This window comes from Notechis scutatus, chromosome Z, assembly GCF_049901735.1.
Source record: "Notechis scutatus isolate UNSWTSFEM ecotype Mainland chromosome Z, rNotScu1.2, whole genome shotgun sequence".
NCBI classification, from domain to species: domain Eukaryota; kingdom Metazoa; phylum Chordata; class Lepidosauria; order Squamata; family Elapidae; genus Notechis; species Notechis scutatus.
In genome coordinates, this window is record NC_142025.1 from 82,735,995 (window position 1) to 82,758,844 (window position 22,850).

Here is a 22,850-nt window from a genome sequence, read left to right on the forward strand (position 1 = left end):
CAAATTCATGACAATTTCATGGAACTCCATATTTTGTTACTAATAAATTAGTAAAACTCTTAGCTTGGAAATATTGAAAGTAAGGTGAACTTTGCAAATTAATTCAGGGGTATTTTTGTACATATCCTGTATCTGTTGCTATAAAATATTGCACTTTTCTGACTATAAATCTGAAAATAGTTTATATCTTACTTTATTGTATAATGACAATGTTTACTCAGAGTATAATGTTCCTATGGCTTCTTTGTTTTAAACAATACCCAATTCAGTTTTTCTATTGAGTTATTTATTGTTGTTTCAAAGCAAACATTCAAATATGTAATGGAATTTTTTTTTTCAGTATCGCAAAAAAACAAGTCCACTTTTATTACTTGTTCTAAATAGTATATTAACAATGTGAAGTTCTTTTCTCTGACTAAAATGTGAGGGAATGTGAACTTCTGCTGAATGTGTACACATGAACTAAGAAACCAACAAAGATGCATTTTAAAACAAAATAATATCCTTATGCTGCTTTTAACCTTGAAACAAAATAAACAGAGAGATATGGGAGATATTGGGGGCTGATAAAACATGATGGTTTTGTTAATATAGGTAGTCTTCACTCACCAATGGCAATCACTAAGTGGCGCAGTCATTAAGCATGATGTCATGTGACTGTGACTCACAACTTCCCGTGGCTTCTCCATTGCCTTTGCTTGTCAAAAACCAACTGCAAAGGACACAAATGTCAATCATTTGTGAACTACAATCCTTGCAGCCATCAATGCAAGCCAATAGCCAAGCACTTGAATTACATTCAGGTGACCTCATGGATACTGTGCTGGTTACAACTTTGAGGACTAGTTATAACCAAACTAGTTGTTTTTGGTATTATAACTTTGAATAAATGCTGAATGAGCAGAAAGCAAAAACTGCCTGTTTTGGGATATGAAACCATTGAAATAACTGCAGCATGCAGAACAAAGACATCCATTCCCAAACCATAATGGTGACAAAGTGTGAAAAATACATTGTGACAGCACAACACAAGCTCTGCCCTTTTCCACGTTATTGCCACAAAACATGCAAGTATGCAAGAGGTGGAACTTGTGTTGTGACATCGCAATACATATTTCATCTCTTCTTGCCTACTCTTGTGGTTAGATGGCAGCAGGTGCAGACGGCTGAGAAGAGAGGACTCAGATGAGGGGCCAGGATCGTTAGGGAGTGGACTGCTGCCTTCAGAGATTGGGGGGGCTGGCAGTAGTGATGAGGAGGTTCCCGAGGAGGCTGTGCCAAGTATGCGTGTGCGCAGGGTTGCTCGCAGGAAAGAGCAGCTGCAGCAGCACAGGTGACTTGGATGTAAGGCTGCAAGGTAATGGTCCCTCCTTCAAGAAGATAAAAGTCAGCTGTGAAGCAAACATTCTTTGCAGGAAGCAAAGACATTTTGAAACTCAGCCTCATGGACATTGCAGTATTTTGGTATTTGAAGACTCTTGTGTTGTGATATATTTCTTATCTGTTATTCTTGGCAGACTCACACAGTTTTGGCGAAGCTTGTGCTTATCAAAGTTAATTAGTTTGCAGCAGCCTTTTAACCGAGGATTCATAAGAATCATTAAAAGGTTTCTGTTCCCTTTGGTTCATGTTTGTTTTATTGGAAAAGGGTTTGGGTCAGAATACCTACTCATGAATGCCTGCAGGCAGAATGAATGTCCCAAATCTGTAGTTCTTTTTCAATCAAAGCCTACTTCATCTTTCTGCTGCCACTCTTTCTTTTCTCATTAGGAGGGTTTGACCTTGACATTAAAGGATGGGGAGGAGAAGATGTACAACTATATCGTAAATACCTTCACAGCAACCTCATGGTTATCAGGACACCAGTCCGGGGACTTTTCCACCTCTGGCATGAAAAGCATTGCTTAGATGAGCTGACACCAGAACAATACAAGATGTGCATCCAGTCTAAAGCTATGAATGAAGCTTCTCATGACCAGCTAGGCCTGCTGGTCTTCCAACGGGAGATTGAAACTCATCACCGTAAACAAAAAGCAAATAATAGGAATATGTGAAGGTCTTTCACAAAGCAAAAAGTAAACTTGGATTATAGTTTAATAACAGCTTCTAGGGAGAGAGGAAATTCTTGGGCTTAGATGGATCTTCATAATCTTTTAGGTTTCAACTGGGAGCACAGGCCTTCTTTTGGTTTATCTTACTTTTTTTATCTCCAGCCCTGTGGGTTCCTAATTGCCAGAAAATATTTGGAACTGTATAGAGAGATGAAGGGAGGAGGATGTATGCACTTTGTTGAAATGTAACATTTCGTCAGTAACACTATTTATATTTGGTTTCCCAACTTTAATTGATATATGAGTAGATTGTACAGAGTGTTGCATTTTAACTGTTGTCATGAATGTGAATGTCTGTGGAGACTAACACCAAGAAAGCTGTTCAAATGAGACCAGGGGTGGGCTTTAAAACTTTTAGCAACCAGTTCTCTGCCTGGTTGCTGGGTGGGCTTGGCCTAGTCGGCCTCCTGCACCATGGCAGGGGGGCGTTTTCACCCTCCCTGGGTTCCGGAGATATTCCTTGAACCTCTGAGACGGCAAAAACGGTCTCCCTAGGTTCCAGAGACTCACTGGAGGTCAGAAATGGGCCCATTTCCAGCCTTCCAGAGCCTCCGGGAGGCCCGCTTTTCACCCTCCTTGAGCCTCCCCATGGGCTCACTTACCTGGCATCCAAAATGGGCCTCCTGGGAGGAGCGGGGTGTGGTGGGCGGGGCCAGCCAAGAGTGGGATTTGCCAGTTCTCTGAACTGACTGTAAAATTAGCTACCGGTTCATCCAAACCAGGGTGAACAGGTAGCAGCCCACCCCTGAATGAGACTGATGATAATAGACTACCAATTCTGGCTATGTGCTATATATATACCTCTGATATATACAAGATATATTAAATATCTGAGCACATTATACAGCCATTTCAGTGAGAAATTGGATGATCCAATCTGGAGGGAACATATTTTTTTCTGGCCTAAGCCACTTATGTGATGAACTTGAAGCTGTTCAAAGAAAGTCAACAACTCCTACATTGCAGAAGCCAAATTCTGGAGAAGAAGTTACTAAATTTCTTGTCAAATGAAATGAATATGCAATGTTATACCTGAGAGAACAAAATACAATCAGTTTCTATTTTTTATTATTTAAAAAGATGAACAAGTGACAGATAGAATGTTAAATGCCTAAAATTTACAATAGATTTATGTACGGAATCCCAAAATTAAAAAATAAAAATTATATTTGTTTAAACTGTGAATTAAGTCATACAATTGTTTGCTCTTGGATTCTATAAAGTATTAATTTATTTTATTTCATTTGGTTGTGTATAAGTTCTTCTATTTAAATGTAAAATCTTCCAGAAAATACCACATTGTAATACAGAAGATAGACACTTTATAAGCCAATTTCACTTTATTGAAAAATTTACAACCTCTCATCTAACTGTTGTATTGAAAAGTAGTTGGAATATGAACTGCATATGGATGTGCATATATCTAAAAGACATTTGGCTATTTTTTTTTGGACAAGAATTAATAAACATTGGAAATTTATAATGCTATTTTAGCATAATGAATAAAAAGTACATTAACACTCAGTTGTTGTTGATTTATTTGTAATTCTACACTACTATTCCAGTTATTCCCTGACATTAGTCTTTCATCATGATTTCATATAATTGTCAGGGCTCCAACAAATCCACCCTCATTCAAAAGTCTCTAGCCACATCTCAGAGAAAAGAAAATTGATTTATTAGAGGTAGCCATGTTGGCGCGTGGCTAGGTGCAGCCGATACTAAATTACATCATACATTTCCCCCTGGACCCTGGTCTTCCCCCCACCCTCTGGATGTGACTTCTCCAATGGGACACATCCATCTTCATGATGCTCTCCAAAAACCTTCTTATGCGCCAACAACTTTGGGCTACGGAGGTGATTATCTAGGCATTTCAAGAATACCTTGTTTCCCCCCACTCCCTTTTTCTGGCAGCTAAAAAGACTAAAGGAGTATCTTTTTAGTTGACAATAATACTATTGATTGTGTTAAATACAGGCTGTTTTAAGGCAAATGCAAGGAAGTGATGCACTTGGAAGAGAAAGCCAATGGGAAGCAGATGCCCTCTAATTTTCTCTGCAATCTTCTTTCCCAATTGTTTTTTTCTCCCAGATGGATTAGGATGCTGTAATTTCATTTACAGACATGTGAAAAAGAAAGTACACACTTTTTGAGTTCTATGGTTTTACATGTTAGAACATGGTAAAAATCATCTGGTCCTTACCAATTCTTAAAAGTAGGTAAACACAACCTCAGATGAACAACAACACATGACATATAATACCATCATTTATTTTGCAAAAAGAAAATCAAAATGGAGAAGCCATGTGTGAAAAACTAAGTGGAATACCATAGCCAGAGGTGCTATTCAACCGGTTCGCACCTATTCAGGTGAACCGGTAGCGGTTATTTGGCATGGGTCGCCGAACTGGTGGCAATCCCTGGCTGGCCATGCCCCCAATCCGGTTGCCCAGTCACTCACTTGCGATTGCTCTCCTAGCTTTCCGTTCCCTTTTTTCTCCCTGGGGAAAAGGAAGAAAGGCATGGACACTGCAAGTATCGCTTTTCCGGTGTGAGTTAGTGTCGGGAGTGAGAAAGAGTGCGATCTGACAGAGGGGGTGGGGGTGACTCAAGCCTAGGAGCACTTTTGCAATGTAAAAGAAATGCATTTTGGAAGCAGGTCCTTTAAAACTTCTCCAAGGATTCCCCATGGACCCTGCAAGTATCGCTTTCCCCTTGTGAGTTAAAGTGCTGGAGTGAGAAGGAGTGCAGTCTGACAGAGGGGGTGGGGGTGAATCGAGCCTTGGAGCACTTTTGCAACGTAAAAGAAATGCATTTTGGAAGCAGGTCTTTTAAAAACTTCTCCAAGTTGGAGAAATTTAAAGGAGCTGCTTCCAAAATGCTTGTCTGTTAAGTGCTCTCTCTCTCTCTCTCTCTCTCTCTCTCTCTCTCTCTGTGTGTGTGTGTGTGTGTATGTGAAAGAGAGAGAGAGAGAGAGAGAAGAGAGAAAGGAAAGAAAGAAAGAAAGAAAGAAAGAAAGAAAGAAAGAAAGAAAGAAAGAAAGAAAGAAAGAAAGAAAGGAAAGAAAGAAAGAAAGAAAGAAAGAAAGAAAGAAAGAAAGAAAGAAAGAGGAAGGTGGAGAAAGAAAGAAAAAATAGGAAGAGAGACAGATAAAACTCTGTGCTATTATTTTTAATTGTTCCATTATTTATTATATATTAATATTTTACACTGTCCCTACACCTAGAGTGATTTTTCTGCCTTTCTTTTGCCCAGGGCTATCACATATTTTTCAGGGTTTACATGCATTCAATGTCAATAGTCCAGTGCATAAAATACACATGTGTTTAACAAGAGTTGAAAGGGACCTTGGAGGTCTTCTAGTCCAACCCCCAGCTCAGGCAAGAAAACTGAGGATGCCAAAATCTGAGTAGAGATCCTGGGAAAGGTGTCAGAATAATACTTAGAAGGGACCTTGAGAGGAACCCTATACCATTTCAGAGAAATGGCTGTCCAGTCTTTTCTTAAAAACCTCCAGTGTTGGAGCACCCAGAACTTCTGGAGACAGGCAGTTCCACTGGTTAATTGTTCTCACTGTCAGCAAGTTTCTCCTTAGTTTTAGGTTGCTTCTCTCTGTTCAGTTTCCATCCATTGCTTCTTGTTTGCATTCTGCTTCTTTGGAAAATACATTGTCCCCCTTTCTTTGTGGCAGCCCCTTAAAAGCCTGTTGTTTATCACACTCTTGAGTAAAGCATGTGAGCCATTTCCTCCTTTCAGTGGTCCATGAAAGTACATCTATAGCATGCAGATAATAAAGTCAAAAAAGGTGAAGAACATTTTTACAGAACTATAGATACATTGAGGCTGGGTGTGACAAGGAATGGCTGGGAGGGGAGGGGCCAGGTGAGGCACTCCTTGATGTGACATTGAGTTGGCCACGCCCACCCAGTCACATGACCACTAAGCCACACCCACCCAGTCACATGACCACTAAGCCACACCCAGTCACATGACAACAAGCCATGCCCACCAAATAAGCCACGCCCACAGAACTGGTAGTAAAAAAAATTGAATTCCACCACTGACCATAGCATGCACAATTTCTATTTATTGTAGGTAGAGACACATCACATCAGTATTTGCATAACTTTTCCAAGGCTTCATGATTATTTTATCAAGTGCTGGCCTGCAATGTATTTATTTACAAACAGCAAAATTCCAGTATAAAAACAGTAATCCACCCACCCCACCCCGGCAATACCACAGTCAAATGAGCCAGTTGATGGGCTCCATCCCACTCTGGGTTCTTCAAACCATTGGTTCTTCTGGATCTTATGAAAGAGTGTCAACATGAGGGCCAGTATAATTTCTGCACGGATGATATTCCAGTATGGTATCTGATTTTAATATACTTGCCAATTTAGCTTGTATTTTATATATATATGAGTTTAGGAAAATATGCCTCCAAATGGAGCTTCAATGAAATAGACATACAGATGAAAATAGAAGTATATTTTCCAGATGTAGTTAAATATTACAAATAACTAGAAAAATAAGGAATCTTGAGACATGTCCAAATTCTGAATATAGAATATAAATAGCCTTTGACAATGCATTTATTAATCCTGCATCTATTATAATGAGTGCTTTCCTCTTGGTCTAGCTGAGATTATTTTCAAGTGAACTGAAGCACAATTAGAATAGGTAGTGACTGTGCTTGTTCTGTTGCAAAAACGTATTTATTGGTAACATTTTCAGAGAAAAGAATAAAATCCTGAGGCATGTAATGTTTATTTTTTTTATGCAGTCATCATTCAGTAGCCATCTGCCTTCCTTGAGTATTTGTTGCTAAAGGCTCTTCTCTCACTGCTGGCTATTTACTATATTTGTCTATCATACACCAGCTTCTTCAGACAAGGAAATGATTTGTCCTAGTAAGCTTGGACACAAAAGAAAAAGGAAGAAAAAGCACATTGTACCCATGCTTACAAAATTAGTTATGTCCGGGTGTAGTGCTACCCCCAAAAGGGCTGCTGGAATCCGGGTTCTCTTTGCCCTTTTGGTATGGCCACAGGTCCCCACTAGCCCGTCTCTCAGGCACCTCTATTGGCTTAGGTCATGCAGTGTCGTGGTTGTCAGTCTTCTCTCAACAGGCTGGTCACGCGATGGGGCGATGGTCAGTCTTTTCCCAACTGGCGGGTCACATGATGAGATGGTATTCAGTTGGCTGGTTGGCCCTTTTTCCTTTCTCTCTCTCTCCTCTCACCCTCTCTTGAATCGCCTTTCCTTCCACTGCTCCTTCGTGGTTTCCTCTGCTTGCCTCACAGAAGTCTCTCCTATCCTCCCTATTGACTTCACTCCCTCTCCCTTTCCCCAGACCTCTTTTTTCATTTCCTATCCTTCTAGGTCTCTTTTTTCCCCTCCCTCCAAAAGGTAGTTATCCTCTCTCAACTTCCGGCCTTTTTTGTCTTTCCCCCCTCTCTCTCTCTCTTTCCTCCTCTTCCCGCCAAGAAAGCCTCCTCCTCCTTCTCTCCCCTTCTCTCCCCTCTACATATGCTAATACAAAAATGTATCTGATTCTCCCATGCCCTGCCAGTATGCCAAGACTCAATTTTTTAAAGAACTAGGCCATAGAACTGACAGTGAAGAGTTTTGATCCATGCAATGTCTGCTATCATTTTTAAAGGAACACACAACCCCTATGAAACAACTCTGTTGATGTTGTTTTAGCAGAGAATACAGCAAGAAAAATGTGAACAGTTGGAAGCTCTAATGCACACATTGTTCTATGATGCACTACAGACATGTTTATACTCATTACTTGTTCCTGATGATGAAAGCCAACCTTTCAGGGTATTTGAAGTTATGAAGATACTTCTAATTACTTCTGCATTTGGAGTTTTCCTCAATGATTTTATTTATTTAATTTTTATTCATTAATGTTATATGGTGCCCATGTTGTAGCACTTGGTGACTTTGAGTAGCTTACAATATAGTAAAGTGTGGAGATATAAAACAATTATGAATGTAAGTACAATACAAACCTTTCAAGAATGTCAAATGTCAACTCTTTGGAATAGTTCCTTATAATTTCATTTAACAGCAATTCACGCAGTCAGGTTTCAGTTTGAACAAAGAAAGTTCATTACCACAATTGCCTGTAATGGTAGCTTTATTCCTTTGCTGCTTTCTTTAGGATTTTGATCCCATTTTTTTCTTGATTGAATTTAGTTTTTGTTTATCAAATATACTTAAATTACATTTTTACAGTTAAGGAACTATTGTAATAACTGAAGGATTTTGGCTCCATGTCAGCAGCTCCTCATTCCATAAACTTCCTCCATATGATAAATGGATTTTCTAAATATCTGTAGAAGACAACCAGGCTGAGCCTGAGAAAGATTAATGCATCATCAATCTCAAATCCCTTGTGTCCACAAGAAATCTCCCTATGAACTTCATTCTTATCTACCACCTATTTGCTTTGACCATTAACAGTTCAGATTCTTGTAGAACGTATAAGTTTGCAATAAATCTTTATATTCATTTGAACTGCCTGGACTTCCTGATTTTCTTGCACTTGACAATCACTCAAAAAGATCAAGATAATCTGGTAATTATTCTTGTTGTCCACAGGGATAATGAAGTCGTTCCTTCCCCAATGATGTAATGGGCTCATCCTAAAAAAGAAAGGAACCAAGATAAAAATTAACTCTTTTAAAGTTGTATCCCAAAGATCTGAACTCCAGTAAAGTTAGTATCTAATTTTTGATTATGAGCCACAGTGGCGCAATGGTTAGAGTGCAGTACTACAAGCTACTTCTGCTGATTGCCGTCTGACTGCAATTCGGCCATTCAAATCGCACCAGGTTCAAGGTTGACTCAACATTTCATCCAGGCTCAAGGTTGACTCGGCCTTCCATTTTATCTGAGGTGGACAAAATGAGGACCCAAATTGTTGGGGGAAATATGCTGACTCTGTAAACTGCTTAGATAGGGCTGTAAAGCATTGTAAAGCGGTATATAAATCTAAGTGCTATTGCTATTGCTATTAATGACTATTCAGTTATTTACAACTGGCTTCAAAGCATTTTAGGTAGCAAGGCAAATTATATTAATACACTTATTTTTAAAAAATTAAGAAAATTGCAATTTTCTTATCCCAGCTTAGTTCTGAAATTGTGAAATAGCTTTAGTGAATCACCAGAGTAATTCCTAATTTCATCAAGACATCACAAATACTAGCCAATACAGAATCATTGAATCATAGGGTTGGAAGGGACCTTGGTGATTTTCTAGTTCAATCCCCTGCTGAAGGCAGGATTCCTTAAACCTTCTTGAACAAATGATTATTCTATATTTTCTTGAAAGCCTTCAGTGATGAAGCACCCTTGATTCTGAAATGCAAGCTATTCCACTGATATATATTTTCCATAGCTTGCTTCAATTTCAAAATGACCATAGAGACTTTTCAAAACAATATTTCAGAACTGACCCTGTAGGTAATGCTGGTTACTGCATCAGGAATTCATGGAGCTTATTGCAGTTAAAGGAAATTGGCATTTTCTGATATGCTCAATCATTTGATTATGGACTTACTGACAGTTGCTGATATGCTGCCTTTTAGTTTTCCCAGAATGCTCTTATCTCATCTGATATTGTATGGTATCATGCAAGAGCATTGTATGAATGGATAGGTGATCAGAGAAAAGACTAAATAGGCATTTTGCCTTCTAACTTGGAGTTGGCCTGTAATTGTGTGATTGAAAGAGACATATTTGTATTGAAAGCAATGAGGATAATTCCAAACCTGTCCTTTAAAGCAATTATAGAATTCTATAGGGGAACCCTGCCTTTGTATTGTATACATTCTACAGAAATCTCTAATTTTGGTATAGAATGTGCTGAAAAATAAGAGAGACCCACCTTGTGAAATTCAACTAGGTCAGCTAATGTTGAATGTTGGAGTTGGTCAACACCAAGGAAACTATATGAATCTCCAGAAGCATCTATCAGAAAATGTTTGCAGCCCTCTGCTGACAAATAGGAGAGAACATAGCCTTTGATTTTTTCACTGACTCGGATGAGAAAGCTTCCAGGTGCCAAACCCTCTAAAAGTTCTTCTGCTTTTTTGGTGGTTAAAATACCTGTTCCCAAAACAAAAGCAATATAAATAAGGAAGTACCTCATATGTTACATGGGAAACATGCTCTTAAAAAAGAGACTAACTTTCTGTCTTTCTCTTTCTATCTGTTTGTCCAGAGTTTTCATTTATTTAACCACTTTCCCAGGTAATGCTACATAGTCTTAACGACATAAGGCAGCTTTTTTTTAAAAAAAGTGTTCTGTGGAACCGTAGAGTTCCCTGACAGATTTAAAAGAAAAAAAAACCCAACTTCTCTTGAATGCAGGAACACCTATAGCACTTTTCAAAGATATGATAGAAAAGGCAGGACTTGTCAGCTGACATTCCAGAAGCTATATCCACATAGCAGGTGTTTGTGCTTATGAGGAGTCATCACTCAGCATGGACCTGAGAAGCAGGCAGCAGGGGTTCCAATTTTTTTTTTAATTTCTTTTTAACAGCCACAATTAAACAGGTTGTAAATAATCATTACAAGAACCTTTCATTGCTACAGAAAACATATTGCTCTCATCTATAGTGTACTGAAAATATAGGTCTGATTTTTTTCATAGTTTGTCCTTTTCCAAGGCTCATGATTGATCCTGGCCAGGGAATTATTAGATTGTTTATTGTAAAATTATCATCAATACAGATAGTTCTTGACCTACAACTGTAAGTGTAATTGGCACTGGAAGTCTGGTCATAAGTTGTTATAATTGTAAATCAAGGTACATGACTGTAAATAATATTCAGTCATGATTGAAAATAATTTTCCAGCCTTAATTTTTCATATTAAATGAATATGGTGATTGTTAAGCAAACCTATTCATTTCAAATCAGCAAAATATTGCAAATTGTGGTCATGTGATGCAAAATTTCATGACCAGCCATAAAATATCTGTTCCATGGCCATTGTAACTTTGAATGATTGTAAAACGATTAATTGTAAATCAAGGATTACCTGGATTTATACAACATACTGGTATTTCAAGTGCTGAAAGCACTTTATAGATACTAATCCTTAGGGTATCTTTTGTAGGAGAGAGAATGTTTTATTATAGTCATAGACCCATAACTTATAATTAAAATGGCCAAATCAGTTTTAGCCAGGTGAAATATTTTATTGCAGCATTTGTAATATTATAATTGCAACTAACTTTAAACAAGATTATTTTGTCCTGAAAATCTAGTTAGAAACTTGTTAAATTATTTCTATTGTATTTATTTTTCTTTATTTAAAAAAATACCTGGAATTTTATGCTAATTTTACAGGACTTTTCTTCCTATTTTAAGAATTGGACATCAGATAAATATTTGTTCTATAAATCTAATCTTTCTGATTGGCACTAAAACATCCTGGTTTAGCATACTAAATAGGAGAAATTTAATAGAAATGTTTTTTTATTTTGTTGAAACTCTTATTTCCTTACGTAAATTTACATCCCCATATTTTTAACTTCTGTTTTTATTATCTAACCATTGGTAAAATAAGTCCCATATCAAGAAATATTCAGTTTCTTCTTTTCCCTTAGTTGTAAGAATTAATCTATCAATTTCTGCACATTCTAATATTTTTTTGATTACACTCTCATTTGTTGAGATCTCATCACTTTTCCATTGTTGTTTAAATACAATTCTGGCTGCAACTAATACATGCAAAATCAAATATATATTCCTTTTATCATACTTTTCCAGCAGGATGCCCAACAAGAATATTTCTGGTTCAAATCTATATACTGCTTTTGTCATTTTTTCCAACCAAGTATGTATTTTTGTTCAATATTATTTTAGTTTTTGGGCATTTCCACCACATATGGTAATATGAACCAGATATCTGATTGCACTTCAACATTTAGCAGACTTATCTTTAAACATTTTTGCCAGTCTTCTTGGTGAAAAATGCCACCTATAAAACATTTTATACAAATTTTCTTTATATGCAGTTGACACAGTTAATTTAATATTTCTATCCCACAATCTCTGCCATTTATCCAGTTCTATTGCATATCCAAAAATTTTAGCGCAAACTATCATTGTCTCCTTTACTTGCTCACTTTCCAATTTGATATTTAATAAAGAGCTATATATTTATTAATTTTTCAACCATTTCAGTCAGGGGTGGGATTCTACAGGTTTGCACCTATTTGCTAGAACCGGTTGTTAACATTCTAAGCAGTTCGGAGAACCAGTTGTTAGGAGAAATTACTGGCCTAATCCTGTAAGGAAGGCAGGAAGGAAACATTCTGGTGTTGCTTACAGAAACTGCCTCTCCGTTAACCCTTATTACATTCTTGGCAGGACTAGACTTCCTGCCTCAGGAACTTCTCTGGAGTTTTTTCCCCCTTCTTTGCTGATACTTTGCTTGTGTGGAGTGACGTTTCAAAGTTACAATGGCACTGAAAAAAGTGACATGACCACTTTTCATACTTACGACTGTTGCAACATGCCCACAGTCATGAGAGGCCAGGCGAGGAGATGCGTGCCTCGATGTGAGTGATATTGAGTTGGCCACACCCAGCCAATAACATGACCATCAAGCCACACCCACCACCTAAATCATGCCCACAGAACCGGTTGTTAAAAAATTTGAATCCCACCCCAATTTCAGTTAATATCTGGTCCCATTCTGTTAATTTTTTATTAAAACCATACATTTTAGCATCTTTTTCATATCGAGATTGTAACTGCATTCTATACTTTTGATTGAGATAAGTCAATGACTGTACAGTACCGTGAAACCAAGGTGCTATCTGATCCATTGATTTTTCAGAGCCGGCTCGGAAATTGATCTGCTCTTCTTTAAACCATTGACCTATACTCTCCCGAGGAGAACTGGAGATAGAACTTTGTGAGCTCTGTTTTCTGCCATAACAAAAGAATAGGTGGTTGAAATATTTAGCGGGATATAAGTTCAGTTCCAATACAGAATTTTAAAAAACCACTTACACATTAGGAATGTGCATAAAAACATGCTAATCTTTAGACTAAAATATATTATTGAAAAAGAACGTATAGGATTAAAGATTATAGAAACATAAAAAGAAAATTAGAAAACCAAAAAAAGATACTGGTATGAAAAGATTGAGAAGTGAAAACAGTAAAAGACAAAGAAAGAAAAAAGAAAAAAAAGCAAATATATAAAGAAACGAGTTCTGAACTTTTATACAGCAGTTCCAAACATGATTATTACCATTTTTGCCCTTCCAAATTATGTAACATAGTTCCTTTCTTCACATAAACAATCCTTTTAAATCAGTAAATCCTGAAATCACCACTTGTTTATTCTGTTTGGTTTAGTGGCAGCAGTGCCTCAGATAAAAAGTCCATATAGAGAGTGGTAAGGACAGCTGAGAAGATTATAGGATATCCTGTTATTCAGGATATTTCTTATAAGTGCTATGTGCTTAGAGTTCGAAGTATTGTTAGAGACCCCACACATGCATTTCACGGTTTGTTTCTATTGTTCCCCTCTGGGAAAAAGTTTCAAAGATCTATAGTAAGACTACTAAATTCTGTAACTGCTTTTTTCCCCCTTATGTCATTTGTCTTGTAAACTCGCAGGATTCTTCCCCCCACCCCACCCCCATATATGTATACATTTGAACTAGACTGTGATGTTTCTCTGCGTCATATATTTTATTTGTATTTTTTTATTAGATTTGTATTGCCGCCTATTCACCTTGATGACTCAAGGCAGTTTACAACATATAAAACCATAATTTAAATCAATAAAGCTTGTAAAATCAATTAAATTAATATAGTAAATTCCCCACCTCCCCACCCCAGTGACAGCAGATTATACGAGCCATTTAATGGGCTCCATCACGCTCTGGGTTCCCCAGGCCCACTGGCAGAACCAGGTCTTCAACGCCTTCCGAAAGAGACAGAAGAGAATATATGTGTGTGTATGTGGGTATATGCATAATGGTTAGTTTTTTAGAGCTAAATGCAATGAAATTTCATTTTAATGTATGCTGATTAGTGTACATTTAAAGTGACAATAAAGTTTTTATTCTATTCTATTCATTTTTATGGAGGCATCTCTTCCTAACCAGAAGGTGAAGGCAAAGCTTCCAATGAGAGGTCCTTGGTGCTCTCTGAGCTTGCTTGTTTTCTTACAGATGTTTCATTATCCTAATTAGGTAACATCACTGTTACCCATATAACTAAGTAACACCACTAGCATTGATGATGCTACCTAGTAAGGGCAATGAAACATCTGCAAGAAAACAAGCAAGTTCAGGGAGCACCAAGGACCCCCTAATTTCAACCTTGAGCTATAAAGTTTCCAACATATAATTTTAGCAACTTGATCATAATGTTGTAGATTATCAGTCTGTGAAATTTTGCTGCAGCCACTGATAAAATGATCCACTGATTCATCTTTCTTATTGCATAAGCAACAATGCTGTGTGTTGAATTTTTGCTTTCATGGAATTAGTCTACAAGGCTTGTTCTTGAGCAGCCAAAATTAAACCTTCAATTTCTTTTTTCAGCACCCCTGATCTCAACCAGTTCCATGTTAGATTTGAGTCTACCTTTCCTTCAATGTCCTTCAGATATTGATTGTGCATAGGCTTCTTTTTCCACTTCATCAACTTCTTATCCACAAGCCATCAGTTGAGTTTGCCATAGCTTCATGGAAGTCTTCAGAAATTTCTTGATGTTGCTGCTAATTCCAAAAATGTCTAAGCATTTCTTAATTCAGCTGTCTGGAACAGAATCAAATCCTTTCTTATAATCAATCCCAAAGCAAACACAGTAACTGAGAGAGAAACTAAGAGTAGACCCTCATGCTAATTGAAAGCCTGGGCATGCTGCCAAAGGCAATTAACCCTTCCAACTCTATTATTCTATGTTCTCTATGTTCTAAATTGGGTGCTGCAGAAGCAATACAGCTGGCTGGACCACATATGCATTAAATTCACAGCCTGTTTGATCAAGCTGCATCATTGTTCCCTCCTGTATCTTTTACCCCAGTAAGAAACAAGAAGTAGCCAACACTGGCAGCAGCTATAAAAGGTGGTAGTGATGCGGTACGATTTTTGAAGAAGACTTGGACTAAGCTGGAGCCGACGACTGGAATTCTGATGCCCTGGTAATCTTTGAGTATAATTCTTTGGGGGCTGAGATCCTGACGACAGATGGAAGGGATTAGCTGTTTGAGGGTCTTCCAGGAAACCATCGAGAGGGACGACCCTGAGTCGACTTCCATCACGCAAGGTTGGTTCTCGATGGTGACCCTTACTCGGATCTTTCTTGCATCTAAGGATGAAGCGTGGCCAATGGTAATGGTTTGGTTTGTCTCTTCTCATCTCGTTGAGGTGGCAGGTACTTTATTTCTGTAGGAGTGGTTGTTCCATTGGTGGTTCAGGTGATCCCGGCTCACAGGACGATTTCCTGTGGTCTGGCGGTAGTTATTCTCCCTCTGGATTGAGCTGGGTCCTTGCTTGCTTCTACAGACCTTTGCGATGTGGCCTCTTTTCCCACAGGAACGGCAGAGCACGTCGAGGAATTTGCAATCTGATCGCGGGTGGTTTGCCCTGCAACCAGCGCTTTGGCGTGGTAATCTTTGGGTTCGTTGTTTTCGTTGGTCGCGTTCGGACCGGAGCCGGTTGACCTCTTCTTCTTCACTATCTGATGTGGATTCGAGATCCTCATGGTGTTTTTGCTCTGTTCCTGATCGTTAATAAAGAGTTGAAGTTCACTGTTCACAGCCTCGTCTCCGTTCCTTGCGCCCATGCTCAGAACTTAACATTGGCGACGAGGGTGGGATGCGGAGACATCAGAGCTGACTGAGCACGACAGAGCAACGAACAGAGCACGTGGCTGAAGAAGCACCGACAACGGCAAGATGTCCGGCGGTGCCATACCACCCACTCCATTTGACCCGGCTAACGAAGACTGGGACTCGTATATGGATCGGTTCCAGATGTTTCTGGAGACCAACAAATTAAAAGACGCTACGACCGGCAAGAAGCGAGCAATATTTCTAACCCATTGTGGGCCTGCCGTTTTTAAGATGGCGAAAGCACTTGCCAAACCGGCTGAGGTGAAGCCAATGGATTGGGACGCCCTCGCGCCCATCCTATGAGCCCACTATGCACCTGTCGTGCCAACGCTGGTTCGAAGACACGAATTTTACCAGAGGACCAACGGAAAGGCGAGAGCGTTGCAGATTTCATCGCTGACCTCCGGAACCTGGGTGGCCTCTGTGGGTTTTCAAACCTCGAGGAAGCCTTGCGAGACCGCATAGTTCTGGGATTAGATGACGACACGGTGCAGAGCAAGATCATGGCAAAGGGGGACATCGATCTTGCCGATGCCATCACAGACGCTACTGCAGCAGAAGCAACCAGGAAGTCGGCCGCCCGAATGCGCCGCACCAACGCACCACTCCGTAAACTCGCGAATGATACCTCGCCCTATATATTATCGCCAAGAATGACTCGCTGGTCAGAGTTCCTAGCTGCCTACAATGATCTACTGCAACATCGCCTGGGGAAAGCCATTCCCCACGCTGACGCTTTAAGCCGTTCCCCACTTCTGGAAGCCGTCAACGACCCAGCTCCAACCCTCACAACACTCCAAATTGAAACGCTACACTCGCCACCGCTCACGGCAAGAGACATCGCCATCGAGACTAAGCGGGATCCTGTCTTAGCACGAGTTCTCAGCTGGGTTGAACGAGGATGGCCACTCGACCAACTCCACGACAACTTCGTGCCGTTCAAAAACCGGCAGACAGAACTTTTCTCCCAGAAGGGCTGCGTTCTCTGGGGAGATAGAGTCGTCGTCACAGAGAGGCTACAACAAACAGTTTTAGAAGTACTGCATGATGGACATCCGGGCATTGTGCGTATGAAGGCGCTCGCAAGGGAGCTACGCGTGGTGCCCGGGCATCGACAAACAAATCGAAGCCTGGGTAACCACGTGCTGGAAGTGCCAAGACGTCAGCAACGCCCCACCTAAAGCGACGCCAACCGAGTGGGAAACCCCTCGGGGTCCGTGGTCCCACATCCACATTGATTTTGCGGGACCCACCAAAGGACACACTTTTCTACTAACAGTAGATGCCTATTCCAACTGGCTAGAAATACATAAAATGAAGACAACCACAACTGAATCAGTCATTAACAAACTGAACAAATTGTTCACAACGCATGGACTACCAGACGTTTTAGTTTCTGATAACGGGCCCCAGTTCACTGCTCTGCTTTTTGAACAGTACCTAGCAGACCGGGGCATCCGCCATGCGCTAACCTCGCCGGCACACCCTAAGGCCAATGGAAGGGCGGAGCGAATGGTACAATTTGTAAAAAAAACACTACAAAAAATGGATTCTGGAGACATCGACGACAATCTGAACTGAATCCTGCTTCTGCAACACATCACCCCACACAGCGTCACGAATAAAACGCCTGCCGAACTGTTAATGGGACGAAAACTTCGCTCCCACCTCGACCGTCTACATCCTTCTTATTCACCAGAAAAACCCTTCGGGTCTAGCGGGAAGTGCCACGAATTCAAGGTAGGCGACTTGGTGTTTGCTAAAAAAAATTTCGGCGACCCATTGTGGGTCCCTGCAACCATTACCCAACCCACCGGCCCCAGATCCTACCGCCTACAGACTAATGACGGAGAACTTGGAAACGCCATATAGATCAGCTTCGCTCCAGATTGCCACCCATTTCCCGCGACTCCCCTTATTCGCAAACTGAGGGGGGAGGGGATATCGAGGGGCCCGAAAACGGAATAGATAATGATGTAATCAGGGAAACCCAGCATCCAACCCCACGAAGCGCGCCAACTGAAGAAGAATCAGGGAGCGGGGTAGCTTCGCCGCAGGGAAATACCACGAGGGAGGCAAGTCCACGGAACCCGGAAGTAACTCTTGGGGACTGGGATAACAACAATGGCAGCCACGCCGAGTCCTCCTGCATCGAAACGGAACCAACCGTACCAGAAAGACTTGAAAGCGCCCACCGAATCAGACTGCAGACAGAAACCGGTGGAACAGCGAAAATCAAACAGGCAGGTGAAACGACCTGCATATCTACGCGACTATATCACCATATCCCTCAAACGGAACCTAGGGGAGGGGTGTTATGAACTAACATAAACGTATTTAATAAAGTTTAACAACCTTAATAGAAAAGCAGGCTCGTAATCCTGCACTTTTGATTGGTCCGTGAATAGCAAGCTGGGATTGGTCCTTACGGAGCAATCTTATTGGCTATTAGCGGAGCGTCTCTCATTGGGTACAATTTAAACATTTCAACGGAAGTCATTGGTTAATGGGACAGCAGCCAGCCCTATAAAAGAGCTGTTGCTGCCCAGGGTTTTTGCTCTGTTCATGTTCACAGCCTCGTCTCCGTTCCTTGCGCCCATGCTCAGAACTTAACACTCTTTATAATGAAAATGTTTGTAATCTTGTCCTTCTTCCTGAAGGGAAGAGGCTAATCCCATCCTTAGATGGGTGATTGATGGGTTTCCCTGCCCTAATGCTGTCAGTTTCTGTTGTTTATTGATTTGATTCAGCAGTGTATCGGGTGCATTCCTGCTGCAACTGTTAAGTGGTTCTTCACTATCTGCCCGGAGCTATTAACTGAAGGAGAGAGAGAGAGAGAAAAAAAACTCTCTAGCACTTTATTTGTTACCAGTTCTCTGAACTGCATAAGCAATTAATTAACAATTCGTTGAGAACTGGCTGAATCCCACCTATGCCACTGGTGCTTCAAACCCAGACAATGATGCCCAGCCACCACGAAAATGCCAGACATGACACACAAGCTGTAAAATGCTCAGGTCTGGCCTAAAATCTTTTGATTTTGATACCATACAATGATACTGTCCAATTAAATAATTTAAATCAGTGTATAATATTGCTGTTACAAGCAAGGTTTATTGTTCCCAATCCAATTTCATAGAACAATTCGAAAGGAAGAAATATGATATTCAGCAGACCATCTTGAGCTGTATGTGTCTTTCTCAGCAGTACAGTGACCCCCACCCTAAGTTACTAACCTCTCTGGTTTCCCATCGGCTATTTTAGCTGTAAGGTTTTTAGGCTTTGGTGGCAGAGGTGGAGGGAGTGGCTTTCTTTGCTCCTCTCTCTTAAAGATTTGGGAAAGATCAGCTGCTTTGTCCTTGTGGATGCCCTGTAATGACAGTCTCTTGTAGTCATCTCGTGCATGTTTGGCAAGGGAGCGTCGCTTTTCATCTGCTGCTTTGGACCTCTGTACTGGAATTGAAAGGAACGATTCACTCAGTCCTTTTTTCAAGATCCAGAAGCACCTATAGCTATTATGAAATCATGCCCACGAGAGGGATAAACCCAGAAATAATAAACTACATGTAAAATTATTCTGGTACATGAATGAGCTTCCATAATGGAGGAAGTTTCTGGGATAGCAGTTCAGAATCAGCTTTGAACTTGCCTGTTCTTATGACATTAGTTCAATTCCCAAGTATAGCTAGTCTGTTGTACAGAAGAACTGCTGTGTCCCCTACTTTCCCTTTCCCCTTTCCTTCTTTTTTTTTTTTCTGAAGCACTGCAACTCAGCAAAGCTTTTGGGGAGTCTATTCTCCATTGATGGAAACCCCCACTTCCCTTCACCCTTCTCTCATTCTAATACTGTTCTCCATGGTTTGAGGCTGACAATGAGTGATGAGAACCACATATCAGCTTCACAATACTTTTAAGGGATTGGGGAATAGAATGTGCAGTGGACACCTCGAGTGGTGGAGATGGCTTCAGTCTGATCAATGCTAGTACACTGCAACTTGGTACATTTGATTTACTCAACATAGCTCTCCAGATAGGTGGATTCTTGGAGGCTAAAAGTGTATAAAATTTGAGGGGAAAGTATTATTCTGTACAGTTGGCCTTGTATATCCTTTCTCCTTTCAAAATCATAAGCATGGTCACATAAAAGAGGCAATATTAGTGTGCCGCACAAGATTCTAGCCAAACGGGATCTTCTTTATCCGGTTTTTGAATTGATTCAGAAGGATAATCTAAAGTTATTTCTTCTCCTGTTATGGTCTTGCTGGTGGTTGTCTTCATTGGCATTTCTCTATTCTGTCAAAGATAAACAACAGTAATGATTTCATTTAATGTACCAATAATTTTCTTCCATGCTAATAATTCACATTTTGACTTCATAAATAGTTGCAGCATTTGATCTTATAAGAACCATATGTTTTAAATGTTGTCAAACTTAGTGATTTAACTAAAACTTAAATTGCAGATTAAAATTAAGGTTACCAGTTCCTCTGTTGACCTAGTACTTCCAAATATATTAATTTGGCCACAATGACAGGAAAGACACGGATTCATATAGAAGACGTTTTGAGGATCACTGGATGAAGGAAGGCTGCTCTGACACCAAGAATATGATACTTTGCAAACCATTTTAAGAATCAATGTCTCCATTTAATGATAGCTAATGCTTTTTCTTGTCTGAGCTGAACATTTTCCCATCAAAAGTCTAGCAGATAGTGTATGTTAATCAATAATAGTAGAAATTGGAATTGTGTTTGAAAAAAATGTGGTTGCTGATTCAAATATACCTGCCTTTTCTAATTTGGACCTTACATGTTTCACCAAGAAAATGTAATAGGAGAGTGCATCTCTAAAGTCTATTTTTTTCTAATAATAATAATAATAATAATAATAATAATAATAATAATAATAATAATAATAATAATAATAATAATAGTAGTAGTAGTAGTAATAATATCTTTTTCACAGCCCTCTGATGCCATCCTGCCACAATTTTGGCTACACCATTTACTGCCCTTTCCCCATCACATATAATAAACTAACAAGATCATCTGGAAATGTATTTTCATGAGTGCATGACGGGTTATTTTTTAACTGCACTTGGATTTAATTGCTTTCAGAAAATGGCATGCCTACTGAAGTGAAACGAACAGTTTTTTTGCATTGTATATGCCCATAGAGATTTGTTTTGTTTCCTTACCTTCTGAAAATTATATTTGCTTGAATTAGAGCAATAGCCTTCCAATATCTGCTCCACATCTCTTAGTTTAGTCATAGGAGCCTAAATCAATGAGATAGGAGTAAAGGAATGTTAACCTTCTTGTATTTATTTCCAGTTTATTGTAGATATGTGGAAAAAGGGAAAGAACTCACCATCATCTTGATTACTTCCCATACTTTTAGAATTAACATACAAGACAATGATAGCTTTATGAGTCAATATTCTTTCTAATTCTTTTCAATGAGTGTTTTTTTCAGTGAAGTCATTTTCTGCAACAGACCCATTTTATCAGAAATTTTTGTCTGAAAATACCTTTGAACTGAAGAGCCTTTGCAACAAAATTATAGTGGAAGATTTTCTTCAGTTCTATGTTTATTGACTTCAGCAAAGGATTGCCCAACCATTCCTCCAACTCTATTTACACTTTGCCCTACCCAAATATTTTTCTGCCTGCATGTTTGTTATCAAGTTACAGATGGAAGTAATCTCAAAGATGTAGAACCTGGTCTATTCTGAAATATTCCCCCACTTCTCTTCTGTTTTGACTGCAGGCAGTAGAGGAAGAGATTTTCCATTTGCTTCTTCCACCCATCTATTTTTTACACTTTCACAACTGTAACCCCCAGAGTTCTTATTTTGGAATTGACATCACTGAGGAGATGTAGCTGCAATTACTGAACACCAAAACAATGACTAATTGGTTACACAAATAGAAAGATAACAAAACCTAGAATTAGCAGGAAGGGGTAATTAAAACTGGACTCAGATTCTACTTGGAAATACATTACCCACATGAACCAACTTTCAATCCAACACAGCTGTAGAGGCCTGCATGCAATTTGCAGACTTTAAATGCATATAATTATTGAAAACTGGTGCTAATAATACTAATGCTAAAATGCATGTGACCAGAGAGCATATTATAAACACAGTAGATATCAAATTTCAGGGGGGGAAATCCAATGGTGCTTCAGAAACTCAAGAGAGTAAAATCCTTTGGTAGATCCTGCTTAATTCAAATGTCTGCCTACTTGGCAATTCATTTCATAATTTTCAGCCAATTATTATCTCTCAAGCTCATTCCTCACAGAATTTTGTGGAATGTAGAAGAAGTATACACTGCCCTGAATTCTTTTCAGCAGGTAAGCTTAAAAAAGAAAAGAAACAAATTAATATCTAAGTATTCAAAAGCAAACCACTCATGTTCACCCAGAGAAGAAGTAACGTTGCATTTAATACGCTAAACGTTAAATTTGCAAACCTCATTTCTGATCACTTTTCGAACTAGCTCATTAACTACTTCTAAGCTATTAGAGACTTTTTTATTGATAAGTTTGAAAAGGCCACTTGAATCTGTCTTCAATCCTGAATGAAGGACAATTTTAAGCATAAGCTTAAAAATTTAAAGAAACTGAAATAAATAAAGGCAAAAGTTTCTCCTCTCCAGCTGTGTCTGACTTTATAGCGTAGCACTCACTTCTGTTTCTTAGCCAAGGGAGCCCATGTTGTCCAAAGACACTTCTATGGATATGTGGCCAGCATGGTTATACACCAAGGGGCAAAGAACATTTACCTTCCCACTGAAATGGTACCTATTTATCTACTTGCATTTGCATGCTTTCA

The 22,850-nt window shown here is 39.4% G+C and overlaps 2 protein-coding genes across 4 annotated transcripts in view; one reads left to right on the forward strand and one right to left on the reverse strand.

Moving 5' to 3' along the window:
- CSGALNACT1 (chondroitin sulfate N-acetylgalactosaminyltransferase 1) overlaps positions 1-3,654 on the forward strand; it is a 46,116-nt gene extending 42,462 nt beyond the window's left edge. For both annotated transcript variants that reach the window (XM_087945840.1, XM_026679896.2), the window contains exon 8: positions 1,771-3,654. In XM_087945840.1, the coding sequence (XP_087801966.1) occupies positions 1,771-2,054 (284 nt within the window). In that variant the 3' untranslated portion in view covers positions 2,055-3,654. The remainder of the gene's footprint in view (positions 1-1,770) is intronic.
- Positions 3,655-8,247: 4,593 nt separating this feature from the next.
- The window catches only part of SH2D4A (SH2 domain containing 4A), a 33,270-nt gene continuing 18,667 nt past the window's right edge, over positions 8,248-22,850 (reverse strand). For both annotated transcript variants that reach the window (XM_087945852.1, XM_026679894.2), the window contains 6 exons: positions 21,207-21,287; positions 20,179-20,302; positions 19,246-19,462; positions 12,950-13,080; positions 10,020-10,240; positions 8,248-8,773 (listed from right to left, as the gene is read on the reverse strand). In XM_087945852.1, coding sequence (XP_087801978.1) covers positions 8,711-8,773; positions 10,020-10,240; positions 12,950-13,080; positions 19,246-19,462; positions 20,179-20,302; positions 21,207-21,287 — 837 coding nt within the window. In that variant the 3' untranslated portion in view covers positions 8,248-8,710. The remainder of the gene's footprint in view (positions 8,774-10,019; positions 10,241-12,949; positions 13,081-19,245; positions 19,463-20,178; positions 20,303-21,206; positions 21,288-22,850) is intronic.